We start from the raw sequence: 25,645 nt of genomic DNA on the forward strand, positions 1-25,645 counted from the left end.
CATTTTTGAAAAACAATGTTTTTGCTGTTGGAGGACAACCACTTGAGAAAAAACAAAACCGATGTAGCGTAGCGCTATCATTCCGCAACGTCACAAAACTGGTCTGTGCCGCAGCGCAAAAGGGGTGCTGGGTCAGTTGCCATTGCCAAATAGCTAGGAGGCATCAAAGCGTTTTTATACAGCGCCGCAGGCACAACGTTTCACGCCGAAAGAGCTGAATGCGCGTAACCCTCCCCTGCATTCCTGACGTCGTATTTGTGCCTCCCGCGACGGAGCCCCTGCTTACAATGACAATGGCGTTGAAAACTAGGCTCCTTAACTTCGTCCAACCTGGGAAGGAGGGCAGCTGCCCCGGTTCCCACGCCCTAGATGAATGATTCTATCTCGTCTCCATATGGCGCAGGAGCCTAACAATGGCTGTTCAGTGCGCTGCGCCCAATGCCGTAACTGACCAGTTAGGTAACTGACGTAACTGACCAGCTCGCGGCGGATCCACGAGCGCATCAGCTCACACCCAACATCAATTTACAACTGCTACACACCACTTTACTTGATACTGACGCCCAAGCGGAGGGCATAGCTCTCCACAGCCCAAAGCAGTCGCTGAAATGCATGGGCATCCAGCGCGTGATGAATTGCGGGTGCACCTTATCTTGCGTGAGTAGCAGAAAGCGAGAAGTCTGAAAAAACTTGTGCTTTAACGATTTTCCCGACAGCTTCTCATCCGCGGCGAACTATTGCTTCATTACCCCACAGTACGTGGCCGCACCAGAGCACGCATGGTACCTCACCACGCCGGCAGCAACTGGAACCTACCTATATCACGCGCCCACCGCCGCCGCAACGTTCTGAGTTCCGACGGAGCGTCATGACCACCGTCCCCAAGGCCGCCGTTATCTGCGCCTCGGCCCCTGCCACTGCCAGCTGCGCCTCGGTCGCTGCCAGCTGCGGCTGAGCAGGTCGCGACGCCCAACACACCACACTCGTAGCAAAGCAGCTGTATTGTCTCATCAAACGACAGAAACAAGAGTGGGCGCGCGTGGCGGCGTCGGCGCCAATCACAAGCCGGCCATACCGCGCGCGGCCGGGACCACCGGGGTTTGCGCGTCGCCTCTCCACCCAACGGAAGGGGCGCAGGGAGCGGCACGCGCGCCGGCGCCGCGTCCGCGGGCCGCGACGTGGCCGCGCGCGCGCGCTGCCTGCGCCGATTTGAAAGACAACCTAATGAGTATGAATGCGGCGGCCGGAGGGGCACCGGCCGCCGCCGGCCGCGCCAACAACGCGAGCCCGCGTCCACCCCTCTGACTACATCAGGGACTAGCTTCGTTCGCGCGCGCGCGCGCGCGCGCCGCCAGAGATCCGGTGCCCGCGGCCAGGCTCGGTCAGCAACGCGGGCCGCGGGCCTCACAAGCAAATCAAAACACAGTGACAGGACGCCAGTCTCACTCGTAAGTAGGCATTCGTCAACGGCTCGATCACATGATTTGCCCGCCGGTCGTCCGGTGAGCGTCACAATAAATAGATGCGTTGCCTTTCAATGCAGGTATATATAAGACGGACGCACGCGGATTGTTTATATAGAGCATTCGGGTGGTACATCAACATTAATATATAACGTTCCCAGAAACTGCTGGTAAATGGGACGATCGGAGGTAGCCGTAACCCAGTGCACCAGCAGCCCTCGAGCTACAGCTGGGTAACGGTGTCTATGCATCTATCCGCCAGATATCTGGAGGTGAGACGCAGGACTAACGCTAATGAACGGGGACTAGATTCAACACCTGCACATCGTAAGAAATCACCTCAAAAAAGCGTCGCGTCAACTCAATGTTTCTTGCCGATGTCGGCATCACTACGACATCTATCATGGGCGTAGCGATTCCTCAGTTCGGTGGCCAGCCGTCGAGTGGCCGATGGGTGCTGCGGTGGCGACATCTGTGATCGGCCGGAGGAAGACGGAGTTCCCGTATCTCTCTCAGTGGCGCGGCAGTACGTGGTTCAGCGGCGAGACCTCGTCCACAGCGGCAGGCCGGTACCGCCGACGTCTGTAAAGTAAGGCCTGCTCCTCCCAGTGATAGTGCGAAGGCAGGCTCTACACGTTCATGGGCACACCGAACAAGCGCTCAAGACTGCACGCGGCGAGCGGCGCATCAACGACAACTGCGACGCATTAACAAGACTCCGCTGCGGCAGACTGTGCGGGGCTAGCAGTTTGGTAAATCCACAACAAATCGAAGTCACTGAAAGTGATATGACCGAACAAGAATGAGACGACTGTAGCGCTACGCCGTACACGTTGGAGACCCAACTTCCTTGACAGGACGCGGGGCCAGCCATGGACACGCCGTCACCTGCGACACCCTTCCACTGCCGCTGGCACAAGTCGATGACCGAATGCAGGGCATGCTGTTGGTTAGTGACACGCAGCTCGGCACCGCCGTGACGTCGACGGCGCCGGTGACCGTGACAGCCGGAGCTCCGACAAGGCCACCGGGTCTGTCGCCGGACCTCCGCCACACGTCACACGAGGCGCGCAGGTGCCGATCGCCACGGGGGGGGGGGGGGAGGGGCCACTTACCGTCAGTGCGGCTGGACTGCCAACGAACGCCGAATGTCAGCCGCCGGGACCTGGCGTCTCCAATTTCCCCGCCATGTCGCGCACACGCTAACATCATCTTATATAGTGAAAAAGCCCGATTCAGGCCGCCAGGAGCCTGCTATGGAGAACATCTTGGTCAAGCCCCTGGTTCCCACCCCTTACTGCCACGTTAATATCTGCCGACTTGGTGGAACCTGGCCCAAGGCGGCACCCCCTCCCCCGTCGCTGTCCCGCCTGGGAGCACCACCGGCGCACTCCGGAGCCCTGGCCCGGTGGCCAGCACCTCACCACACCTCCCGTAAACGTCCCGCCCACCTCCGGCCACCACCGCCCGGCCGTCAAACACGGCCACCACCGCAGCCGGCGCACTGGAACGCTGCCACCTCGCCGGAGCAACGAGCCGTCAGGCCGGCTAGAGCACCCTCTCCGCGGGCTCGCCTGGGCAGCCTCTGCCCGGCCGGCGCGACGCCTCACCTGGCGGCGATCTCGGCGCCGGCCGGCGGCGGTCCGGCCGGCGGGTGCGGCACGACGGCCGGCTCGCGCGCCGACAGACTCTCACTGTCGCTGCTGGCCTCGTCGCGCCGCCGGCCCGGCGCGCCGCCCTCCGAGCGCGTCGACTCGGTGCTGACGCCGGAGCTGTGCCCGTCGGAGGGGCGCGGCCGGCCGCCGGCGCCGCCGCCGCCGCTGCCGCCACCCCGGCCCGTTAGTGGCACGCGCGCATGCAGGCGAGTCAGTGCGGCGCAGGGACACCCGGCCAGGCGCACGCTGGGCGGGGCACTCAAGCGTGTCGCCCGTGTCAGGGCGACACGCTTGGGAGGGGGGAACGTACGACAAACTGTCACCGCTGGAAAGATGACAAGCACGCAACAGAATAAACGCGTGACAGACGCAGGCCGGGATGATGTGGGTGACAGGGACACGCCGGCTGACACGCGTGACAACGACACGTGCGTCAGGATGTCAGGCGCAGTTGTGAGAGGCGGGCTATAGGCGGCGACGGATTACAGGGTGAAAGGGCGCACATATGCTCGGCCAGTGCGGGACTCAGATGGAGGGAGCGCGACCACCTCGCGGGAGAAAACAGGCCGAGGGCCGTTGCGCAAAACGGTTAGAGTTAGTTTGTTAAGTCAACACGACACGCTGCCAAACACAACTTACCGGGCCGCTCGAAGCCCCGGTAGGCAGGCCGAAGGTGAACGGCAGCTGCCATGCCTGCCGACGCCATCTTTGCCAGCCCCCCCTCCCCCCGGTCATCCGAGCAGAATTTAGCCCGGTATCCCGCGCCTACACGACTATTTTGAGTTGCATCCTTCCCAACACCGCTTACAGCAAGCTTTCCGGCGTGCTTCACAGCACCAACCTAACCTCTGCTCTACCAAATCGTCGATAAGAACAATAAACACAGGACTGGGGCGCTCTCGGTTTTCTTGCCCGTTTGGACATTAGGACACATGTCGCATTGAATTAATACTGTAGTCGGCCGGTCGTGGCCCCTCTAATCTTCATTAAACCAGGTCCGATTCCTGCCTTATCCGTCTAAAGATCCCTACACTGCCGCCCTAACCGAACGCTCGCTTGATCGTCTTTCCCTTCCCAAATATCCTGTCCCTCATTGCGTTCACAAAGCCTTCCCTACTCCTGCAGTCCTAGTCATGCCCTCCGCCTCCATGAAACAGCACCTTACCTACGTGATCTCCCTAAATCCTCGGGTCTTCCTTCGATCGAGCCTCACCCCCTCCGGACCCTTCCCGCCCCCACCGCCGCCGCTCCCACGGACCGGGTCTCACCCCTGTCCAGGTCCTCCTCGCTCCCGCCGCCGCCGCTGCCCAAGCGTTGGGTCTCACCCCCGTCCGGGTTCTCCCCGCTCCCGCCGCCGCCGCTCCCACGGGCCGGGTCTTACCCCCGTCCAGGTCCCCCCCCCCCCCCCCGCTCCCACCGCCGCCGCTGCCCAAGCGTTGGGTCTCACCTCTGGCGGGTGCGCGGCGGCACGGCCGGCTGGACGGAGACGGCGTCGCGCGGCCGGTTGCGGCCGCCGTTGGAAGCGCGAGCCCAGCTGGGCGTCGTCGGCCACGTACTTGTCGGCGCCCTGGCGGCGGCGGCGCAACGCCGGCGTGCAGCCGTCTAGGCTCGTGTCGTCCCGACTCGGCGACTGGTACCGGTACGAGTCTGCACGAGCGACGGGCGGTCAGGAGAGGGTTCCGTGTCGGGGTCGGTGCGAGGGGGTTTACACGAGAGACTGGTACCGGTACCGGTACGAGTCTGCACGAGCGACGGCCGGTCACGAGGGGGACCCGTGTCGGGGTCGGTGCGAGAGGGGAGGGGGGGGGGGGCTACAGGAGACTGGTACTGGAACTGGTGCGGGTGCACCCGAGCATCGGAAGGTGACGTGGGTTCATGGTACGGGGATGTGTGCACGAAAGCTGTATGGTTACGGGACGTGCTGGAGCCGGCACCAGTGCACACGGGCACTCGCGCCACAAGATTATAATGAGAGTTATCGGCACTGGTCCTGGAGCGAGTCTGCGCGGCCACCGGCGAGTAGTGAGCGTGCCCCGAACAAACAGCACTGCACCGAGACGCCGTGTCTGCCGGCGTCGGGGGGTGCATGGGACGTTCGTGAGGCCACATGGGGCACTCGTAAACACATACGCCTGCATGGTAATCATGACAGCCGCTGTTGCATACTTAACACGCACGACGCCACTGAAGTTACTGGCGCTGTCAACGCTGGTCGAAGCCCAAGCCAGTGAACGTCTCCTGCGGGGAATCAAACCAGGGCATCTCCAGCCAAACCGCAGTCATCGACACCCAGCTCCGTCACACCACTCAGCTGCCGCGACCTGTCACCAGCACTCGGACACACGGCGTGCCGTGACGACCCTGACCTGTGACCGGTGGCCTGATGCGTGACGGCATGGTGTGGTAACCCTGGTGGCAGGCCGAGGACGAGCTGGACTTCTGCAGTCCCCAGTTGGAGACGCCCAGGTGCGAGTCGTACCGGGGCGAGTCGTAATAGGCTGCCGGCAGCCGGCGGGCAAGTCACACGAGCTCCGCGCACAGGCGCACGCCCAGCACGGGACCGGCGGCGGCTCGACTCCCAGGGCGACGGAGCGAGCAGGACCTGGCGCGGCAGTGTGGCGCCACAGGCCGCTTGGGTCGGCACATCGTACAAGGGTCGGAGCTGTGACCGGTGCCGGTGACCGGGTCATTACACAGACTTACCTTGCGTCCCGTCAGCAGCGCTCAGCCGCCTCCGAGGCAGCCCACCTCAGACGCCGCCTTCGCCATTCCGCAACAAACCCGCTGGCCGATGAAGTATATATGTGACGGATAGAGGAACACCACGACGTGCGCGGGGACGAGAAGCGACGCCGGCTGCGGGCGACAGCCAACACGCGCCCCCTCCCCTTGCCCCGCCAGCGCCACTCACCGCCGCTCGGCGCCGGGCTGTAGGAGGAGCGCTGGGCGCCGGCCGGCGCGTGCAGCTCGCGGCGCGGACTGTAGCCGCCCAGCACCTGCTGCACGTAGAGCGAGGGCGGCTGCGGCTGCGGCTGCGGCCGGCGCGGCGCCGACAGCGGCTCCGGCGACGAGCTGAGGCGGCCGCGCCGCCCGGCCGCCGGGCGCGGCGCCGGCTCGGCCGCCGACGACGCCGTGCTCGTCGTGGTGGGCGTGGTCGAGTGCAGCTCGCGCGCCGAGTGACGCCTGAGGACGGGGATGGGGCGGGGTCAGGGACATCTCCAGCAGGCACGGGCCAGGCGCAGCGGTGCGGGGCCCAGGCGAAGACACGTCCGGTGCCTGTTCGGATCTCTGCTGCCACATATCGCCTGTTTGAGGGCGTGTTAACCGAAGAGGGAAGAGCCGCTGTAAGGCTGTGGCTGTGTGTCAAGGCATCGAAACGTAAGAGAAATGTGCATGCGGAAGGCGTCTCCGACGCAAACAAGCATACAAAACCATAGTTACTGACACCTGTCCCGCACTACACAGCTCAAAAATCACGAACGAAAGTGCAAGAGCACTTGCGCAGAGTGACCACAGCATCCGCGGCTGCTGAGTAGGTCTGCTCAATCGGCAACGCGCCACCGCTCACCCACGCACTCGTCTCTCAAGCGACACCCGCGGGCCCCACCTCGCCCCGTCCCGGCCGGCGCCCGCCTGCCGCCGTGCTCACCTCCTGGTGATGAGCGGCGGCTCTGACGCCTCGCTCTCGGCGTCCACGTCGGCGCTGAGCTGGGCGCGCCGGCGCCGCTCCGGCTCGCCGCCGTCCACCAGGCTGTCGTCGCTGTGGAAGGCGCGCGCGGCCGGCGCGCGCTGGCCGCGCAGCACGGCGCCCAGCTCCTGCACGCTGATCACCGAGATCTTGCGGTCGTCCAGCAGGTTATCCAGCGAGTGGCGCTTGGCGGCGCCGCTGAGCGGCGGTGGCGGCGGCTCGGCGGCGCCGCCGCCGCTGCGCCGCCGGCCGCGGCCCGGCGACTCGGCGCGCGCTGTGCCCTCGCCGGTGGTCGACTGCGAGTCATGTGGGTCGTTCTGGAACTCGGGCGGCGGCGTGACGACGCCGATGCGGCGGCGCACCGTGCGCGGACTCTCGCGCGCCGTGGCGAACGAGAAACCGACTGTCTCGTAGTCGCGCTCGTCGCCGGCCTCGGACGCGCCGGGCGGCACCGCCGTGCCGAAACTCTCGTTGCGCGACGTCTCGTTTTCGTCGATGCGCGAGCGGCTGCGCGAGGTGGCCAGGCGCGCGCGGCTCTCGTCGGCCGCGTCGTAGAAGGCGCTCGACTCGTCAGCTGGCCGCGGCGGCGGCGGCGCGCGCGGCTCGGCCGGCGCCGGCGGCTCGGCCGACTCGCCGCCCTTGGCCGGCGAGTCGCGGCTGCGGCTGGATGACGTGTCTGTGCTGGGCGCGGCGCGGCGCGCGGCCGGGGGCGGCGAGCGCACCGCGCGCTGGGCGGCGCGCGGCGGCGGCGGCGGCGGCGGCTCGTTGTGCGGCGTTACCTGGATGTGCGGCACGTCGGCCGGCGGTGCCGCCGGCGTCTCGAAGTAGCGGCCCAGCTGCTCCGCCAGGCAAGGCGAGCTCTTATTCTTGGGGATTGCATTGCCGTCCGAGGCGGCCCGCTCCGCCTGCTCCAGTTTGCCGGCCAGGTTACGCTCAGACTTGTTCTTCAGGATGCTCTTCAGGCGCGGCGAGGAGGAGCGCGCCGGCGCGCGCACCTCCTCCAGACGGGCGACGCTGTTCGTCTGGGGACGACCAAAGCCGCCCGTTAGACGCCGCACGGCCTCAACACCCGACAACCTCAAACTCTGCAGCGCGCTACACGCAACGGTGGCCGCTGACTTGACAGCTGAGAGGCGATTAGCCGAGCCCATAAGCCACCTCCAAAGGACCAACGAGTTCGCAGAATTTCTCCGCCAGACTGCCTCGCAAACTCCGAGCACTCCATTAGATTACTGTCAGACACGGCTAAACCAATTACGAAAGTCCAGCCGGCGGCTACAAAACCGCTGACGGCGGCCGACTCACCTGATTGCTTTGGGCGCCGGCGGCGGCGGCGGCGGCGGCGACCGCGGCGGGGGCGGCGGCGGCGGCGGGCGTCACCACCGCGATGGCGGGCACGGCCGGCGGCGGCGGCGGCGCCGAATCCGAGCGCCGCGACTCGGACTTGTCGAACACGCGGATCTCCAGCTTGCCCGAGACGGGCAGCATGTGCTGCGGACTGACGTCCGACTCCATGGACACGGTCCTGGCGGCGGCGGCGACGGCGGCCGAGTCAGCGGACGTGCGTGCGTAGCGGTGACGTCCGCAGCCGGCCAAACGTGACAATACAGGAGCGAGTGGCGATGATTCTACCCGAGCCCACGCAGCGACAGCGAGCCATCAACAGCCATCCTCGAAAGATGGAAGTATTTGGGTGACACCTAGTCTGCCAGGCACACACTACTTCGCCAAACGACTCCCTCCCACCATCGCCAGCGACTCTCCGTCGCCGTCGGTCAGTCAGGGACGGACGACGACCCCGCGACCGCCCCGGAGCCCCACCTGTTGACCGGCGGTGGAGTCTTGGGCGGCGCCGGGGCGCGGTGCGAGCCCGGCGCCGGCGGCAGCGGCGCCGGCGCCGGAGTCGGCGCGACCGCGGCCGGCGGTACCACCGCCGCCACGTTCCGCACCACGTCCACCTCGTAAACGACGTCATCGAAGGTGGCCTGCTGCAGCAGCGGCGGCTCCAGGCCGGCCTGCGGGAGGCGGCCGGCGTCACGGACCGCGGCAGCCGGGTCATGGGCGTGTCCAGGCCGGCCCTCGGCGAGGCCGGCGCCGCTTCCAGGTGACGTCACGGCACGTGACATCACCGGCGGACCGAGGGGACTCCGGGAGAGGCGGCCCGCACATCGACAGGCGCAAAGCCGACAGCCAGCGCCACCGACTGGCCGGCGGCAGAAGCTCATAAGCGCGTCTCAATCTCAGGAGCTGAACGCGACACACGACCCCAAACCGCCACGACCAGCCCCGTGCCGAGCCGGCATGCGCCGCCGCCGCCGCCCTCCCAACGTCTGACAGGCGCTCGTCGTGGACGGCCCTGCGCCGCCGCCGCGGTCCCGACCCGGCCGCCGCCACTGACCGTATGTGTGGCGACAGCTGGGGGTTGGACCACGACCGCGGCAGGCCCTCGCCGCGGCTCCTGTCCACGGGCACGGCGGCGATCTCCAGGTTGAGGTACTCGAGCGGCAACGCCTGCGCGGCGCCCACCTGGGGCGGAGCGGCGCCAGCGTCACGCACGGTGCGCACAGACCTCACGCTGAGCTGGAGCGCGCGCTGGACTCTCGCTGCTAGTCCTCGCACGGCGCTGGTGAGCTGCGCCGTTCACTCGACATCAGTATGCGTCTTAAGCATTCAGCGCCCGCTGTCCGCTTTTAGCAGTACCGGACAGCCCAGCTACCGATAAATTATACCTCCGAGTCACTCGTTCTTGGCCATGGCACATACACGAATAGACTCAAGCCCATCCAGACCACTCATCTGGCCAAATAAGCAAAACATTGTAAACAACGCGCTTCAAAGCATGACACTGACAAGGAAACGGACGGCGCGACCCAAACTTTCAAAGAGCAGATCACTTGGACTCTGCACCGAAACCGAAGCGGCTTCTCTCACAAGCACCTTTCTGAGACAGTATGGACAACAGAGCGGGGCACCAGCTGCCCGGCCGACGTCGCCCAGGCGGGGCGCCGGCCGGCCCCTCACGCTACCTGGCAACGGAGCCGCGACTTGATGAGCAGCAGCGGAACGAAGAACGTGTTGGGCGGCGGTGGCGGGCCGCCGGCAGCCGAGCGCGCCGCCCGGCCGGCACCTGACGCCGCCTCTGCAGCCTGCCGAGCACAGGTCGCGCTCCGGTCAGGCCAGGTCACGGGGTCACGCGGGCCAGATCATACGTCGGCTGGCGTCGCCCCTGGCCCACGCGGGTAACGTCACACCCCCGAGTGGAAAAGGCGCGTCATTTCGTCCATGCAACGTTTATGCTGCATTCCATCAGTCCCTGCCTAGTTTGCTGCGGAGTTCCAGCGCACACGGCTTCCAATAAAATAATATCGAACATTGCGATACACCGTTACATACACCCACCCATGAACCGTTAACGTGGAGGCGAGCACCCCACCAAGAGCCCAGTCTCCGCCGACGCGCCATCGGTGCAGAGGCTAACGGCCCTCGCCATCTGCGGGGAAGGCGGCGGGGAGCGCGTGCGGACCTGTTTCCTGTGCTCGGGACTCTGCAGTCCCTGCTCGGCGGCCTCGTGGTCCGTCTCGGCCTCCGAGTCATCGAAGCCCGACTTCCACTGGGAGGCCAGCGTCATGCCTGCGACACAGAGGAGGGCCGGGGTCAGCGGAACCCGGCCCCAGTACCGGCAACGCAATCGTTATTTCGCAATACAACATACTATGACCAGCATCTCCGAGCATATTGCAGGTCACTAACTCAACATAAAACTTTCAACTCAAAACGCCGTAAACCGGCAGTTAAGCAATTCTTTGTAATATCAAGTCTTATCACAAATTCGCACTACAACCCCACCGGCCGGCGTGCCATGGCAGGCGTCGCCCGTTCCGCCTGCTACCGCGAGCCCAGCCGTCGCCCCCGCTCGACTGACCTCCGCCGCCCTTGGTGGCCTGCTGGGACACGTTGTCGTCGTCGGCCACGGCGAACTGCGTCACGCTCACGTCCCGGTGCAGGCTGAGCCTGTCAGCGACGGCACAGACGGCACTCAGGCGGCGCCGGACAGCGCGGGAGACGGGGCGAGGCGGGGGGACGCTAACGAGACACTGGGCAGTGCAGGGACGGGGCGGGCGGGCGGGCGGGCGGACGGGGGAGGGGAGGGGAGGGGAGGGGAGGGGGCTGACGGGACACTGCACAGCGCAAGAGACGGGGCGAGGTGGGGGGACGCTGACGGGACACTGGGCAGCGCAGGGACGGCGCGGACGGGGGGACGCTGACGAGACACTGGGCAGCGCAGGGACGGCGCGGACGGGGGACGCTGGCGAGACACTGGGCAGCGCAGGGACGGGACAGGCGGGGGCACTGACGGGACACTAGGCTGCTCTGAAACCTGGCGACGCCGTCACCGGCCAGTCACACGCAATATAGGCGCTATAGATACAGTGGGACGGCATCGCAACACAACAATATTCAAAGGATCCATACCCTACATCAAATGTGTTATAACGCTAACCAAAATGAGCGTTTTACTTGGTATTCTCCAACGGCGAAGGCCATTCCCGTACATCATGCCACACACTAAGGTAACGCCTTCGGCCGCCATTATGAGGAACTCCGCCGAATTCACCCCAGCCAGACATCCGGTCTAATACAACAGTGCCCTGTCCGTCCATAACTAAAGCACGTAACTGGAAGTTTGGAGAGCACGATATTCAGTAAACATGCTCATCAAACATACCAATCAGAACATGCAGAGTTATCTACAGCGCTCATGTGCAGCGTTACAGCGCAGGCACTGTTGCTGATCGGTCATTCTGGCCGCAGCTTACGCCGTTCCGCGTACAACAGCGACCGGGCAAGGTACTGGCGTTCCTTAGACTGCCTGTCGTCCGCAAACTCAGGATGCTATCTATGCTACAAAAAGTTCACGTCAGATCACTCAAACACAAGCAGAGGAAAACGCGCCTCCGCTGGTCAACACAGCGGTGACCGAGCTCAGAACAGCAAAAGACAAGCGAAGTTACGCCGCACAAGCCTTTACAAGCCAATATACGTCGCACCAAACCAGAAGGCGTGATTTTCTGTGTAAAACCTGCCGGCTACAAAACCGCAGGACGACCGAGCCCGCTGCGGGGATCCATCAGAGAACGCGCGCCGTCTACCGGGATCCACCCAGCGGGCCACCGAGACGCGGCCAGCACAGCGCGCGAGGTGACCGGGGCTGACGGCATGCACCGCGCGCCAGCTGCGCCGCTCCCACGCCGGCGCCGGCGGCGGGCCGCGCCCGAGGCGTCACTGATCGAACGAGTGCAGCGCTGCGGCCAGGCGCGCCGGCTCGCGGAGTCCTCAACACACCGCCGGACGGGGAGCAGACAGTCGGCCAGACAGACGCGCGGGCCACAGACATACAGACAGAGGCGAGCAGGCAGGTAGACACAGACAGACAGGCGAGCAGGCGGGCCGGCAGTCGGGCACGCGGCACCGACGGGCCCAGCGCACGGCAAACGCAAGCCAACGAGCGCGAGCGCGCGAGTTGTACCGACCGTGAGACTGACCGGTTCCGGCTGCCGGCCGAGTGGAAGCGGCGCCGGTGGTCGCGCCGCTCCCGGCGGCCCGTCTCGCGCTCGGTGCCAGTGAGCGGCGCCTCGGAGCCGGCCGGGCCGCTCTGCTGCGGCGTCGACGGCACCGACACGTCCAGGCGGCCGGTGCGCGCCTCCGTGCTGCGGCCGCTCACCTCCTGACGACGCCGACACGGTCAGCAGGGCCAGGCCGAGGGATACCCCGTTGGCACATGAGGGGGGGGGGGGGAGGGGGGACGGCGGGGGAAGGGCGTCTGGATGGCGAGGCAGTCGTGTACGGGCCAGTATGCTGAGGAGCGACTGACGACGTTCGCGGAGATGTGACCTGTACTGGTTGTCAATGTTTCTTACACAGTCATGGGCTCCTCTGACTTATCTGTTTGTGACTCCTATCCAGCGACGTTTACGTACGTTGCACCTTCCGCTCCGTTCCGTCATGACCCTTCTACCCTTGTAATCCCTTTGATCGCGACGACCGACATACGCACGGCCAACACACATTAAAAGAGCACCACATCAATCCCCTCCCGAACAGACCGGATGTACGACGACAAGCAAAAGTACGCCTTAGGCACAGCCGCGGCACGAACATCCACCTGTCCGTCCGCTGGCCGTGACCCGCCCCTTCACGAGCCTCCAGCCGCCGCGGCCGTCTGACCCGTCCGTCGGTGACCCGTCCCCTCCCGAGCCTCCACCCGCCGCGGCCGTCTGACCCGTCCGTCGGTGACCCGTCCCTGCACGAGCCTCCACCCGCCCGCGGCCGTCTGACCCGTCCGTCGGTGACCCGTCCCCTCCCGAGCCTCCAGCCGCCGCGGCCGTCTGATCCGTCCGTCGGTGACCCGTCCCCTCCCGAGCCTCCACCCGCCGCGGCCGTCTGACCCGTCCGTCGGTGACCCGTCCCCTCCCGAGCCTCCACCCGCCGCGGCCGTCTGACCCGTCCGTCGGTGACCCGTCCCCTCCCGAGCCTCCACCCGCCGCGGCCGTCTGACCCGTCCGTCGGTGACCCGTCCCCTCCCGAGCCTCCACCCGCCGCGGCCGTCTGACCCGTCCGTCGGTAACCCTTCCGTCGGTGGCTCGTCCCTTCACGAGCCTCCAGCCGCCGCGGCCGGCTGACCCGTCCGTCGGTCACCGGCCCTGCACGACCCTCCACCCGCCGCGGCCGTCTGACCCGTCCGTCGGTGACCCGTCCCCTCCCGAGCCTCCACCGCCGCGGCCGTCTGACCCGTCCGTCGGTGACCCGTCCCCTCCCGAGCCTCCACCCGCCGCGGCCGTCTGACCCGTCCGTCGGTGACCCGTCCCCTCCCGAGCCTCCACCCGCCGCGGCCGTCTGACCCGTCCGTCGGTGACCCGTCCCCTCCCGAGCCTCCACCCGCCGCGGCCGTCTGACCCGGCCGTCGGTAACCCTTCCGTCGGTGAACCGTCCCTGCACGACCCTCCACCCGCCGCGGCCGTCTGACCCGTCCGTCGGTAATCCTTCCGTCGGTGGCGGCCCTGCATGACCCTCCAGCCGCCGCGGCCGGCTGACCTGTCCGTCGGTGACCCGCGGCGACGCCGGCCTGCACCTCCTGCGTGCCGTCGGCCGCCTCCAGAGCGCTCAGCCGCAGCTTGGCCACCGGCCGCCGCGGCGGGTTGCCCTCCTGGTCCGGACGCGCTTTCTTCGGCGACGGGTCGTCGCCGGCGCCCACCTTGGTGGCGTTGCGGTTGTTGTCCACCAGCACCTGCCGGTGGAGCGGGGTCAAGCCGCCGGCATGAGACGAGTCGTGTGCTGCGCGCGGCGGCGAGCCGCGTGGCGAGAGCGGGTGTGCGGCGGGTCACCCAACGCGGCGCGGGGCAGGCCTCAGGGCGTCAAGTTCGCTTCAAGTGCGAAAATCGACGAGGTAGTGATCTGGAGTTGGCCGGTCACTTCCTGAGTAGTCTAAGACGCTGTGTTCGTGCCCGTCGGTGTCAACGTGTCCTCCTTGGTAGTTGGTGACCAGCCGCGGATGAGGGCCGAAAGCGGTGTCGGCACGTCTTCCCCAGCGTGTCGGTATATACCTCAGTCGCTGAACTTTCTCGCGTGTGCCTGTGTCGGTTTTGGCGTTAGCGCGACACTTCTTCCAGGTGTCAGCAACAGGCAGCGACCGCCGGCTGGAATCGGTGTCGGTGCCGGTGTTAGTGCCAGTGTCGGTGCCGGTATCAGTGTCAGTGTCGGTGTCGGTGTCGGTGTCAGTGCCAGTGTCGGCGTCACCTTCTCCCGTGTGTCAGTAGCGAGCCGCGGCTGCTGTGCCGAGGTGGCTGTCGGCGGCCGGTAGTTCTCCTGGTTGTCGCAAGCGGCGCTGCCCAGGTCCGTCTGGTACGAGGCGGCCGGCTTGCTGATGATAGCCGGCGTCGAGGCCGGGCCGCCGGCCGGTGCGGTCTCCGCCGCCGCCTTCTCCCAGTCGAACGCGTCGCTCTCCTGTGGGCACGGCGCGCCACCGTCGGACACGACAGCACGGCAAGAGGATCGTGTGCATGCGCTCCAAAACGGACCACAATTAAGGCGAAAAAGCAAATGATGAGTAAGTAAATCCTCTTCATAGCGGTATGCTTATCAACAACGCTCTTTAACCATCAAAAGTGCAGCAAAAACCTCTCATTGATGTACTATCATAGCAAAACCCAACAAAAAGCTGTGGCGTGGCGAAGTGACCGACCAACTGACCTTGACCCCCCGCCGCTTCATACAGCGCTCAAACAGGCCCGACAGCATAGCGTAGTCGGGCTTGTCATAGTAGTCGAGCGACTGAATGTGCTCCAGGAACTGGCGGAAATCGGACGGCAGGTGCTTCAGCAGCTGGTAGTGGTTGTACTCCTCCTTCATGATGCCCACCTGCGGCCGGAGCGGCGTCAGCGCGGCGGCGGCCAGGGCACAGCCGGGGTGACGACCACTGCGCCATCCTCGGCCAACAGCCACACCAACTGTGCGTTACCCAGAAGCAAGGCGGCAGGCCCGACGCCAAACGGCCCGCTCGGCCGACGCCGGGCGCCCACAACTCAGCCCTCCCGCACGCGAGCGCACACCGCGCGCGCTAAATCGGCCCGCTGGCAGACGGCCGGGCCGCCGCTGCCGGTGACGTCGCGTGACGTCAGACGTGACGTCACGCGCGGCGGCGAGGCGTCTGCCGCCGAGGTCTCACAGCGGAGGCAGAGGTGGAGTCCAACTCGACAGGCGGAGGGACGCCACTGGCGCCGACAACGCTCCCTCCCCCTTGCTCGCCTGTCGGCGCGGTCCACCACACGGCGACTCACGCCGGCGCCCTCCCCAGCCCGCCGCCCGGCCGCGGAACTCCTACCATGGCGCCGGGACCGGCCAGCCGTCAAGCGGCGCGGCAGGCGTGGCGCAGCCTTTCAGCGCCTTTCAGCGCCGTCAGGCCGCTGCCAGCGACGCGGCTGGGAGCGAGGGGCGGCGACGGCGGGGCCCGTCCCTGCTGTCGCCGGCCGGCCTCGGCCTGTGGCGCACCTGCTCCTTGTCCTTGATCTTGCGCCAGGGCAGCGAGCCGTTGACGAACTCAACCATCATGTAGAAGAGCGACCACAGGTCGTCCTGGCGTCCCATCTCCTGCGGGGCGAGGCGGCCGTCAGAGGCGCCCCATCGGTCGCCGACCAGGCGGGGGTGACGTGTCAGCACACGAGCCCATGCTCCGGGCGCCCACCACCGGACGGAGCGTTCGGCGGTGCTGAGCGGCTCCGAAACACACTGGGAGTGTGCACACTGACGGAGCGCCAAGGCAGAATAGGCGGGAAAGGCATCATGCCAGGATATGAGCGACGCTCCACTAGCAGGGGATCCGGGCAGTGCAGAACGACACGACTGCAAAACGAGCGTTGAGCTGTGAGGGCCAGAGGCATTCATAGGTGAGAATTGCTCTACACAATCCCTGCGCTACCTCATGGCGCCGTGGTCATAGCCATCCTCTACCCATTCCTGATCAGTTGCAATCACCGCTCACCCACCCATTTGCCGCTTCCCAGCATTTAAGTTCTAAATTATTGAAAAGTTTCAGGGCATTTTACCTTCAACCTCATTCTCTGAACTGATAATAACAAAATTGGCGTGAATGAAGCTTGATCAGACCAGGAGAAAACACAAGCAGTAACATTGCTCAATATATCTTAACCGATCTACCCGGTATTTCGCAAACATCTCAGCCGTAACCGTACCCATACCCGTAACTTCCCAAAGTCTGCACCCAAGCCCACCCGTCACCTACTCTGTGTGGATGGCACAGGTATCACCTAGCCCATAAGTCCCCTAGCGAGAGCTCGGTTCCGGCTTGTGCGGAAGTAGCGAGCAGCTTGAACGATTCCACGCAAGCGAGGGTAAATAATCCTCAGGGACACGTATACAAACTAATCTACGAGATCAGTGGGAGCCCACTTGGCACGCGCATCTGACGCCGCCAGCCGAGCGGAGCCAGGCGGCGCCGGCCGGGCCGTCTGGCGGCCGCCGCCCGCCGCAGCCAACACGGCTGGCACTGTCGGAACGAGTTCGGCGAATTCGGGTAAACACACCGACTGATAGAGCATCCCCGCGTCGAGACCACGCTGATGAATGGGCCTCAACGGGGGGGAAAAACGGCCGCAAACAGGTACAGTCAAAACAGGCGGCCGCGCCGCGGTCCCGCGCGGCCCCGCCAGCCGGCCGCCGCGGCCAAACGGCGGCCGTCCAGCGCTGGCGGCGGCCGGCCAAACGGCACCGTCCGTCTCCGCCGCCGCCCGGTCGGCCAACGGCGCAGCGCGCAAAGCCGCAGAGATCCTCCAGCCGTCGAGACGTGCGCCGTACGACTGTTCTCCGCCTGGTTTGACTGCCAGTGATCGGCAAGACCACGAGCAGGACCATTCATCCTGGCTGAGACGGCTTTGGGACCTTTGGCGGTGGCGCAGCAGCTCCGAGTTGGAGCGTGAGCCGCATTAGCCTTATGATGTTTTGCATACGGCAGAGGCAGCCCGCGGCAGAAGTCAACAGGGCCCACTCGCCAAACGCCGTTACCGGGGTCAACGAAATCCGGCCGGGAGAGGAAACCGAGACGCAGTCGCGTTAGATGCATGCAACCTTCACTCGGCCCACTTTGCCATAAAGAAATAAAGCAAATACAGGAGAGTGGCGCGGGCCAAGAGGAAGGCGAACCGCTTCGCTGCACCCATCAGTCAGTGACGACGCGAAACAGCGCTCCGGTCCCTCCGGAGAGGGAGACTATTTCAGGCGAACAGTCTGCACATGGGCAGCGGCAGAGACAAAGGACCTTGTCACCTCTAACCAACACGGTTTGCTATTCTCGCTCGTTATTTTTGCTGATCAGACTAAAATCCTGATGTAGCCGGGTAGGCGAAGGCCGCGTGGCAGCCTTGCACGGCACGAGAGCCGAGCCTTCCAATGTCTGTTTAGCCAGAAGACCGGGGGCAAAATGATCAGCTGAACGCATTTCTTGGACAGTGGGCTCAGGGAGCACACCACAAGATCCAGAGCATGAAGGCACCGAAAGCCTAAACCGCCCGCAAAACAACCGCACCAATCACTCACTTCTAACAAAATAGCTTGACACGACACCTCACTGTCACTCGGTTCACACGCGTCAGTCCCCACGACGCCCAGGCCCCGCGGTCGAGCGGCGTCCTCGCCACACTCCGGCCGGTCCTCGCCACTCTCGGCCGCGCCCGCCGACGCCGGGCGTACCTTGTTCTTATGCGCGTTGATGGCCGCGTACCGGACCGTGCCGCGGAAGCCGGCGGCGGCGCGCGGCGTGCGCACCTCGCCGTACGCGTTCGTGTACTGGCGCGCCAGCCCGAAGTCCAGCATGTAGACCTTCTTGCAGTTGTGCGGGTGCCGGCCTGTCGAGAAGTTGGACTGGAACGGGAGGGGCGGTGGCCGTCAGTGCCGCCGCTGCCGGGGGCAGGGCGCGGCCAACACGGCGTGGCAGACGCGCACGGGGTGGCGCGAGACTCGGCGACGGCGGGCGATGAAGCAGGGACCGCGCGCGGCGAGAGCCGTCGACGTGTCGCGCGGACATGAAGTCAGCACGATGTCTGCCCATGTCTGACGTGATGGCTTTGCAGCGTCTGTGGCGTTTGACATGGCCACCTTGTAACGAGAACCGTGTACCCTGGAGTAACACTTGCTTTCAAGCATACTCCAGGGCGTCATCCCCACACCCACGCCAGTAGCAGTAGCTTCATGTCACGCAGAGACAATCCCTACACCAAACAAAGCACTGTTGCTACCGGTTCACCATGCGCCGAAAATTAGAACACTGAAGCTCAGTTTTCCCCAGCTCACACCGCCCAGCTTCTTGGCCAAAGCCCAACCCCAACCAGCCGTCCCCGCCCGGCCCGCCACGGCCGCCTCACCGGCTTAACGTCGCGGTGCAGGAAGCCCGCCTCGTGGATAGCCTGGATGGAGTGCAGGATCTGGTGGCCCAGCCGCAGGGTAGTGGAGAGCGAGAACGCGCCGCGCGGCTGCGCCCGCCGCAGCTCGGCAGGTTGCGCCCCTGCAGCTGCATCACCACGTAGTTGAAGCGGTCGTTGCGGCCGCAGCCGATGAAGCGACACACGTGGTCCTTGCCTGCCGGGGCGAGGCGGGGCGTCAACATGCGGCAGGCGAGCGGGGGCGTCAGCACAAGGCAGCGGAGTGGGGGGCGTCGGCCCCCACTCCGACGCGCCGCGCGGCTGCGCCCGCCGCAGCTCGGCCAGGTTGCGCCCCTGCAGCTGCATCACCACGTAGTTGAAGCGGTCGTTGCGGCCGCAGCCGATGAAGCGACACACGTGGTCCTTGCCTGCCGGGGCGAGGCGGGCGTCAACATGCGGCAGGCGAGCGGGGGCGTCAGCACAAGGCAGCGGAGTGGGGGCGTCGGCGCCGGACAGGTAAACGGCCGTCAGGACGAGGCAGGGGAGAGGACATCAGGACGGAGCAGGAGTCGGCCGTCAGGGAGGGGAAGGCGAGCGGACGTCAGGACGAGGCAGGGGAGAGGACATCAGGACGGAGCAGGAGTCGGCCGTCAGGGAGGGGAAGGCGAGCGGACGTCAGGACGAGGCAGGGGAGAGGACATCAGGACGGAGCAGGAGTCGGCCGTCAGGGAGGGGAAGGCGAGCGGACGTCAGGACGGGGGCAGGGGAGAGGACATCAGGACGGAGCAGGAGGTCGGCCGTCCAGGGAGGGGGAAGGCCGAGCGGAACGTCAGGACGGGGCAGGAGAGCGGCAGTCAGGACCGGGCAAGGGAGCGGGCACCAAGACTGCCGATGGCGGCGTTTCAGACAGCCTGGCACGGACGCCAGACAGCGAGCGCTGAGCGGAGACGGACGGATCACGGGTCGGCGGCGGGCAATACACGCGGGCGGGCAGCGTCGGCGGTCAGCGAGCAACGGACAGCGTAGCGTCTAGGATCACGTCATAACGAATATCACATAAGATATTACACAGGAAGGCGGATATACTCAGCATCTGTAAAAAACAGAGCAGTTGCATGCCAAAACCGTAGTGGGCGACGGTTGCGGTAGCAGGAGGCCCAGCGTCAACATCTAGCACCAGCGGACGTCTCCTCGCCGGGGCGGATAGTAACCGTGCCTCTCCAACACGCACACGTCCGCACAGCGACCATTGCCTCCCTGCACGTTAGCCTGACGCTTAGACGCTACAAGTCCCACACACCTCATTACCTGCTAGGAACAGCCGTTTCCATATTATTTAATCAACGTCACTGCGAGCAATAACGCCACTGCTGCCATTCGTCTCGTCCAACTGCTCACAACAACTGGCAAAGATAGTCTCGCGGCCGGTTGCCGGGGCCGTCTGCGGGCCGCCGCTCGGCCCCGGTCCCCCGCCAGGCCGCGACCTGGGGTCGGCCCCGCCCCGGTCCGTCCCGGCGGCGCTCGAGCGCCAGGGCGGCGGCGGCGGCGGCGGCGGCGGCGGCCGCACCGGTCCGAGTCAGCCGTGCCGTCACTCAGCGCCGGCGCCGGCCGTCCCTACCGGACCAGCCGCTGCCAAACATCAGCCGAAGGCGGCGGCGGCGGCGGCGGTGGCGGTTCCTCCGGCCCCGCGGCCGGATCTGATGCACCGGCCGCGGACAATGGACCGCTCCGACCCGCTCCGCTGCGGTCGTCGGTCGTGGGATGGGAGGCGCCAGGCCGAGCCTCGGAACACGGCGCGGGGCGTCGCCCGGCTGGCGCACCGCCCGGCTCCACCCGCGGCCCCTGGCAACCAGCAGAGGTCACCACATCCGCAGTCATGGCTGGTCACCGATCCCCGGCGCCAGTGTTGGTCGCCGAAGGCCCGTTCAATGTCCCCCACCGCTGCCAAGATATGTTGCGCGATCCCCGCGGGGCCTCCCCAGGGCCTCCCACTGACACGTCGAGCTTCCGCACGGCAGCCGCAGCATAATATCAACTTCCAAGCGCACCGACGGCGTTCTTTGGGAGTCAGTCACGCATAGCTCAAATGGTTACGCGCTGCTTTCATTGGCATCGAATAACACGAGATGAGCGCTGATCTGTGGCGCAGGCATCCGGCACGCCTTTATCGGTGCTACTATTCACATACAACAACACGAGCCGGAGCTCAGTGCAGGTGGAGAGCCGCTGCGAGTGACAACGAGACGACCTCGCTGGGGCTCGGACGCCCGCGGAGCCGCCTGGCAGCGTCCGAAGCTCGGCCTCCGCCGCGCACGGGACAGCACCGAACCGACGGCACCTCCGGCGACCGTCAGCGGCGCTGGAAATAGCCGGGCGGCGGTGCCAGCCGGCGGCGCGGCCGGCCGCAGACCGGTCGGCGCCGCCGCACCTCGGCCAGCTCGCGACCCCGGTCGCCGTCGCACACCGTCGACGGCCCCGACTTCGGGAGGTCTGACGGCGGCGGGTCGTCGGTTCGCCCCGAATCGGGGACGTCGCGGGCCGTCCACTGACCTCCGCCGTGGCAACTGGCCTCGCACCCCCGCACGTGCCTGTTCCAGCAAAGTGCCCGTCCCCGCACGCCGGCTGCCGCAGGTGGCAGCTCCTGCGCTCCGCCCCATCCCACCGGGTTCGCTTGGTCATCTCAGATGTCAACCGCTGACTTAGACTAGGACTGACATAGCTTAGACTTAGCGTCGGCTTCCCGCCGCGGCAGCCAGCAAGCCCGTGCCACCTCCATGTTCCCACCCAGTGGCGGGCGCGGCGGCCGACGCGCCGCCTGCCCTCTTCACGGCCACCACCCAAACAGAGCCGGCGCACGGCGACGGCGCCGGCGGCGGGCTGCCTCGCCGCGAAGGTCGACCGTGTTGAGACGCCGTCTGCCAGCGGCGCCGGCCGCGACGCGCCGGGCGAGGGCCATCAGTCAGCGGGCCAGCCCAGCAGCCGGCTAAACACGCCGCCCGCGCCTGCTCGGGAGAGGCGGGCCGAGAACGGCCGACCGGTTGAAACAAAAAGCGGCGGACCGGTGTCCTCGGTACGGCGGACCTCTCCTTGTTACAGCGGACCGGTATCCAGGGTGGTCGATCGACGTCCCGGGCTGAGCGTCAGTAGAACGGGCAGCCACGGACCAGCGCAGCCCGACTCACGACGGCTGGACCCAGCCAGGACGTCACGGCCCGGGGGAGAGTGGAAGAGGCGGAAGAGCAGGGGGGGGGGGGGGGGGGGGGGGGACACAGCGGACGGACGGTGGACGCTGCAGCGTCAGCGCTCGGTGACCGTGCCATTAGCTGGACTAGCCACGGGCGGGTCCCAGCATGAGCAAACGAGGGCCTGACCGGCCAAGACGGGCGGATAAGTTGGCCTCCCTTTCAAGACCTGTTTTCCGGAGTCCCGGATGTCACGCTGGAGCTGCCCCTGGGGCTGGCTGGTTACGCTGCGCACGGGAGCCGACGGCGAAGGAGAAACATGGGGCGGGAAGGACGCGGGCATGAAGGAAGACTACACAACGGCGGCGACGAAAGTTCGACAATACTACCGGGCATGTTGGCGACGAACAAGGAATGGGAGAGGAAACACTAAATCAGCATCATTACTATCGGCAATGTTCTCCCCCCCCCCCCCCCACAATACCCACTGTTGGCCGAATGTATCTCAGCACCCTATGCCTCTCATTGCATTCCGAGAAACTCCAACGAGTTTTCGTTCACAGAACTCAGCCCGATAAACTCTACAATGGACGGATTTACTACTGCCTCGCACGCGAAAATTACCGGCGCCATCTGCACCAGGCGTTATGGATCTGGCGCCGGCAAGTTCTTAATGGCCCGTCTGAATACGCCCCGACCGACCCCGGGTGGGTTGAGCATACCCCACTGCATACGCTCCGACCGACCCGGCTGGGTCGCGTACACTCCACTGAGAGCTCCGACCGACCCGGATGGGTCGGGCACACCCCGCTGAGAGCTCCGACCGACCCGGATGGGTCGCGTACACTCCGCTGAGAGCTCCGACCGACCCGGCTGGGTCGCGTACACTCCGCTGAGAGCTCCGACCGACCCGGCTGGGTCGCGTACACTCCGCTGAGAGCTCCGACCGACCCCGGATGGGTCGCGTACACTCCACTGAGAGCTCCGACCGACCCGGATGGGTCGGGCACACCCCGCTGAGAGCTCCGACCGACCCGGATGGGTCGCGTACACTCCACTGAGAGCTCCGACCGACCCGGCTGGGTCGCGTACACTCCGCTGAGGAGCTCCGACCGACCCGGCTGGGTCGGGCACACCCCGCTGAGGCGGCCGCCTCAGAGAGGTACGGCGGCGAAACCGCCGGCGGCCGAGTGCCGACATTGCGGAGGGGGGGGGGGGGGGGGGGGGGGGGGGGAGCTGCGACACTGCCCTGTAGCACCGTCTCCCCCTGGCACAGGCTAGCGCCCACGGGCGGTGGGAGCAGCTCTGGCCTCCTGCTGGTGCCAGCTGGCGGCGGCACAGCTGCCCACAATAACGCAGCTCGCCTGTGCGCAACGGCGCGCCCCGTCAACATCCCAGGGCACCGTCGTACGTCGAAACTTCCACTCGGTGCTCTCTAACTTTGTGGCCGCCACCCCACCACCAGGCCAGGCCGGCGCTCCACGCGCACCACGCCCCGCCACTGCGGCAGGCCTGGCGCGCGCGGCACCCGCGTCGCCGTGGGCACCCTGAGGACTAGAGCGGGGCCCGCGCTTGCGGCGCCTCACTCCAGGCTGCTGCTCCATTTGCTGCTGTTGCGTCACTGCCGAATGCGTCGGTAATGATTTCTGTCTTGACTGGTGAAACGGAGCTGCCAAAGCTACCGTCACTTTTCATTGAACCGCTATCAGCAAAAACGTTTGCACGTTCCGCGCATTTAGTCTCTCCCCTCGAAGAACAGGTGCGGACTAATTTCAGCCGTCTGTTGGCCTCACAGCCTGCCGATCCAGATTGGAGCCGCAGTCTGGTGGCTGGCCACAGCGCCAGCACGCGCAGCGCCCCAATCCACGCAGAATACGCGGCTGCGGCCCGCCGCCAGCGGTCGGTGCCGGCGGGCGGCAGCCTGGGTGGTCGGCTGTGGGTCACGGTTACCAACCGAGCCGATCCCGGCCCAGATACGGGGGGCCGTCGCCGGCGGCGGCGGCTCCGCACCAGTGGCCGCAGGCGGCGGGCAGGGTCGGCCGTCAGGCGCTGACAGCCGGCCACGCCTGGCGCCAGGTGGCGGGATGATGATGTCACGAACGTCCGACGGGCTGACGGCCGCTGTCAGCGGCCTCAGGTCAGCCACGCCTGTCAGCGGCCTCAGGTCAGTCGCGCCTGTCAGCGGCCTCAGGTCAGCCACGCCTGTCAGCGGCCTCCGGTCAGCCACGCCTGTCAGCGGCCTCCGGTCAGCCATGCCTGTCAGCGGCCTCCGGTCAGCCACGCCTTTCAGCGGCGCCAGGTCAGCCACGCCAGTCAGCGGCGCCAGGTCAGCCACGCCAGTCAGCGGCCTCAGGTCAGCCACGCCTGTCAGCGGCCTCAGGTTAGTCACAACCCGTCAGGCGGCCTCAGGTCAGCCGCGCCTGTCAGCGGCCTCAGGTCAGTCGCGCCTGTCAGCGGCCTCAGGTCAGTCACACCCGTCAGCGGCCTCAGGTCAGTCACACCTGTCAGCGGCCTCAGGTCAGCCGCGCCTGTCAGCGGCCTCAGGTCAGTCACACCCGTCAGCGGCCTCAGGTCAGCCACGCCTGTCAGTGGCCTCAGGTCAGCCGAACCTGTCAGTGGCCTCAGGTCAGCCACGCCTGTTAGCAGCCTCAGGTCAGTCACGCCTGTCAGCGGCCTCAGGTCAGTCGCGCCTGTCAGCGGCTTCAGGTCAGCCACGCCTGTCAGCGGCCTCAGGTCAGCCACGCCTGTCAGCGGCCTCAGGTCAGCCACGCCTGTCAGCGGCCTCAGGTCAGCCGCACCTGTCAGCGGCCTCAGGTCAGTCGCGCCTGTCGGTGGTCGTGGCAAGATAAGCCGCACCTCGCCGCGTAATTAGCTCTGGCCAGCCCTTCGCCTTGGTGACCTCAGGTCCGTGACGGCTCCATGGTTCCGGTAGGTGAGGCCAACCACACCTGACAGTGACCTCGGGGGGGGGGAGGCCCGATCCACCGACCAAATCTGGGGTCACCTCCGCCTGCACCGGTCACGCGCCGCTCCCAGGCCACCGCTCCTCTGCGTCTCCCGCCGTGTCACCCACTGACCCGGTACGGCCGGCCCAAGGTCGTCTCGCCGTGACCGGGTGAGCCAGCTCGCGCCGCCAGGTGCGGCCCAATCGATGCAGCGGTCCCTGGGGTTCATCCGTGTGCCGCGCGGCCCCGGCCCGACCCAGGCAACGAGTCGCTGACGGCCGGCGCGGCGGGTGGCGAGGCGCCGAGGTCCGCCGGGCAGCACCGAGACACGGCCGCCCCGCCGCCGCCGCGGCCGAAGGCGGACGCCGCGGCAGGTGAGAAGGTGGCGAGACGACGCGTGACGCGTGACGTCCGGCGCCGGCCCTGGGTGCGAGCCGTCCCGGAACGGACGCATTGTCTGGTCCGGCTGGCACTGAAGCGTCGGGTGGCAACCGGCCAAAGATCGTCCGCCTGGATCGGTGCGGCCGTGTTGTAGCGCTGGTCGGGCGGGTAAAACCCACCGCAGGCCTGTCTGGCTGTCTAGCGAAAGGTCAGAGGTAGAATTATCCCATGACTTTTGATAAGCTTTGATGAGGACGGTGGGTTCAGCGTACATCAATATACCATAATCTGCAAGTACTCTGAATGCAAAACCCACAAATGTCTGACAGAAATTGTGAAAATGGCAAAATGCTATCTGACCGTTACGGTCGCGAAGCGGACGTCTGGAAGAAAGTCCCTTCTAA

The 25,645-nt window shown here is 66.1% G+C and overlaps 1 protein-coding gene across 1 annotated transcript; it reads right to left on the bottom strand.

The window, feature by feature from the left end:
* Window positions 1-1,860: 1,860 nt before the first annotated feature.
* On the bottom strand, window positions 1,861-21,509 carry LOC119102129 (serine/arginine repetitive matrix protein 2-like). The gene is given in 23 exon segments (XM_037225487.1): window positions 1,861-2,045; window positions 4,675-4,765; window positions 5,485-5,616; window positions 6,030-6,301; window positions 6,768-7,367; window positions 7,551-7,828; window positions 8,112-8,331; window positions 8,628-8,809; window positions 8,845-8,884; window positions 9,205-9,332; window positions 9,833-9,952; window positions 10,330-10,436; window positions 10,729-10,817; window positions 12,338-12,531; window positions 13,942-14,091; window positions 14,601-14,807; window positions 15,054-15,221; window positions 15,852-15,950; window positions 18,066-18,236; window positions 18,737-18,864; window positions 18,867-18,950; window positions 19,048-19,161; window positions 21,449-21,509. Coding segments are annotated over 23 exon segments (3,705 nt in total). The 3' UTR covers window positions 1,861-1,975.
* Window positions 21,510-25,645: the final 4,136 nt, after the last annotated feature.

Source organism: Pollicipes pollicipes, unplaced genomic scaffold (genome assembly GCF_011947565.3).
Source record: "Pollicipes pollicipes isolate AB1234 unplaced genomic scaffold, Ppol_2.1 Scaffold_2555;HRSCAF=2994_pilon_pilon_pilon, whole genome shotgun sequence".
Classification (NCBI taxonomy): domain Eukaryota; kingdom Metazoa; phylum Arthropoda; class Thecostraca; order Pollicipedomorpha; family Pollicipedidae; genus Pollicipes; species Pollicipes pollicipes.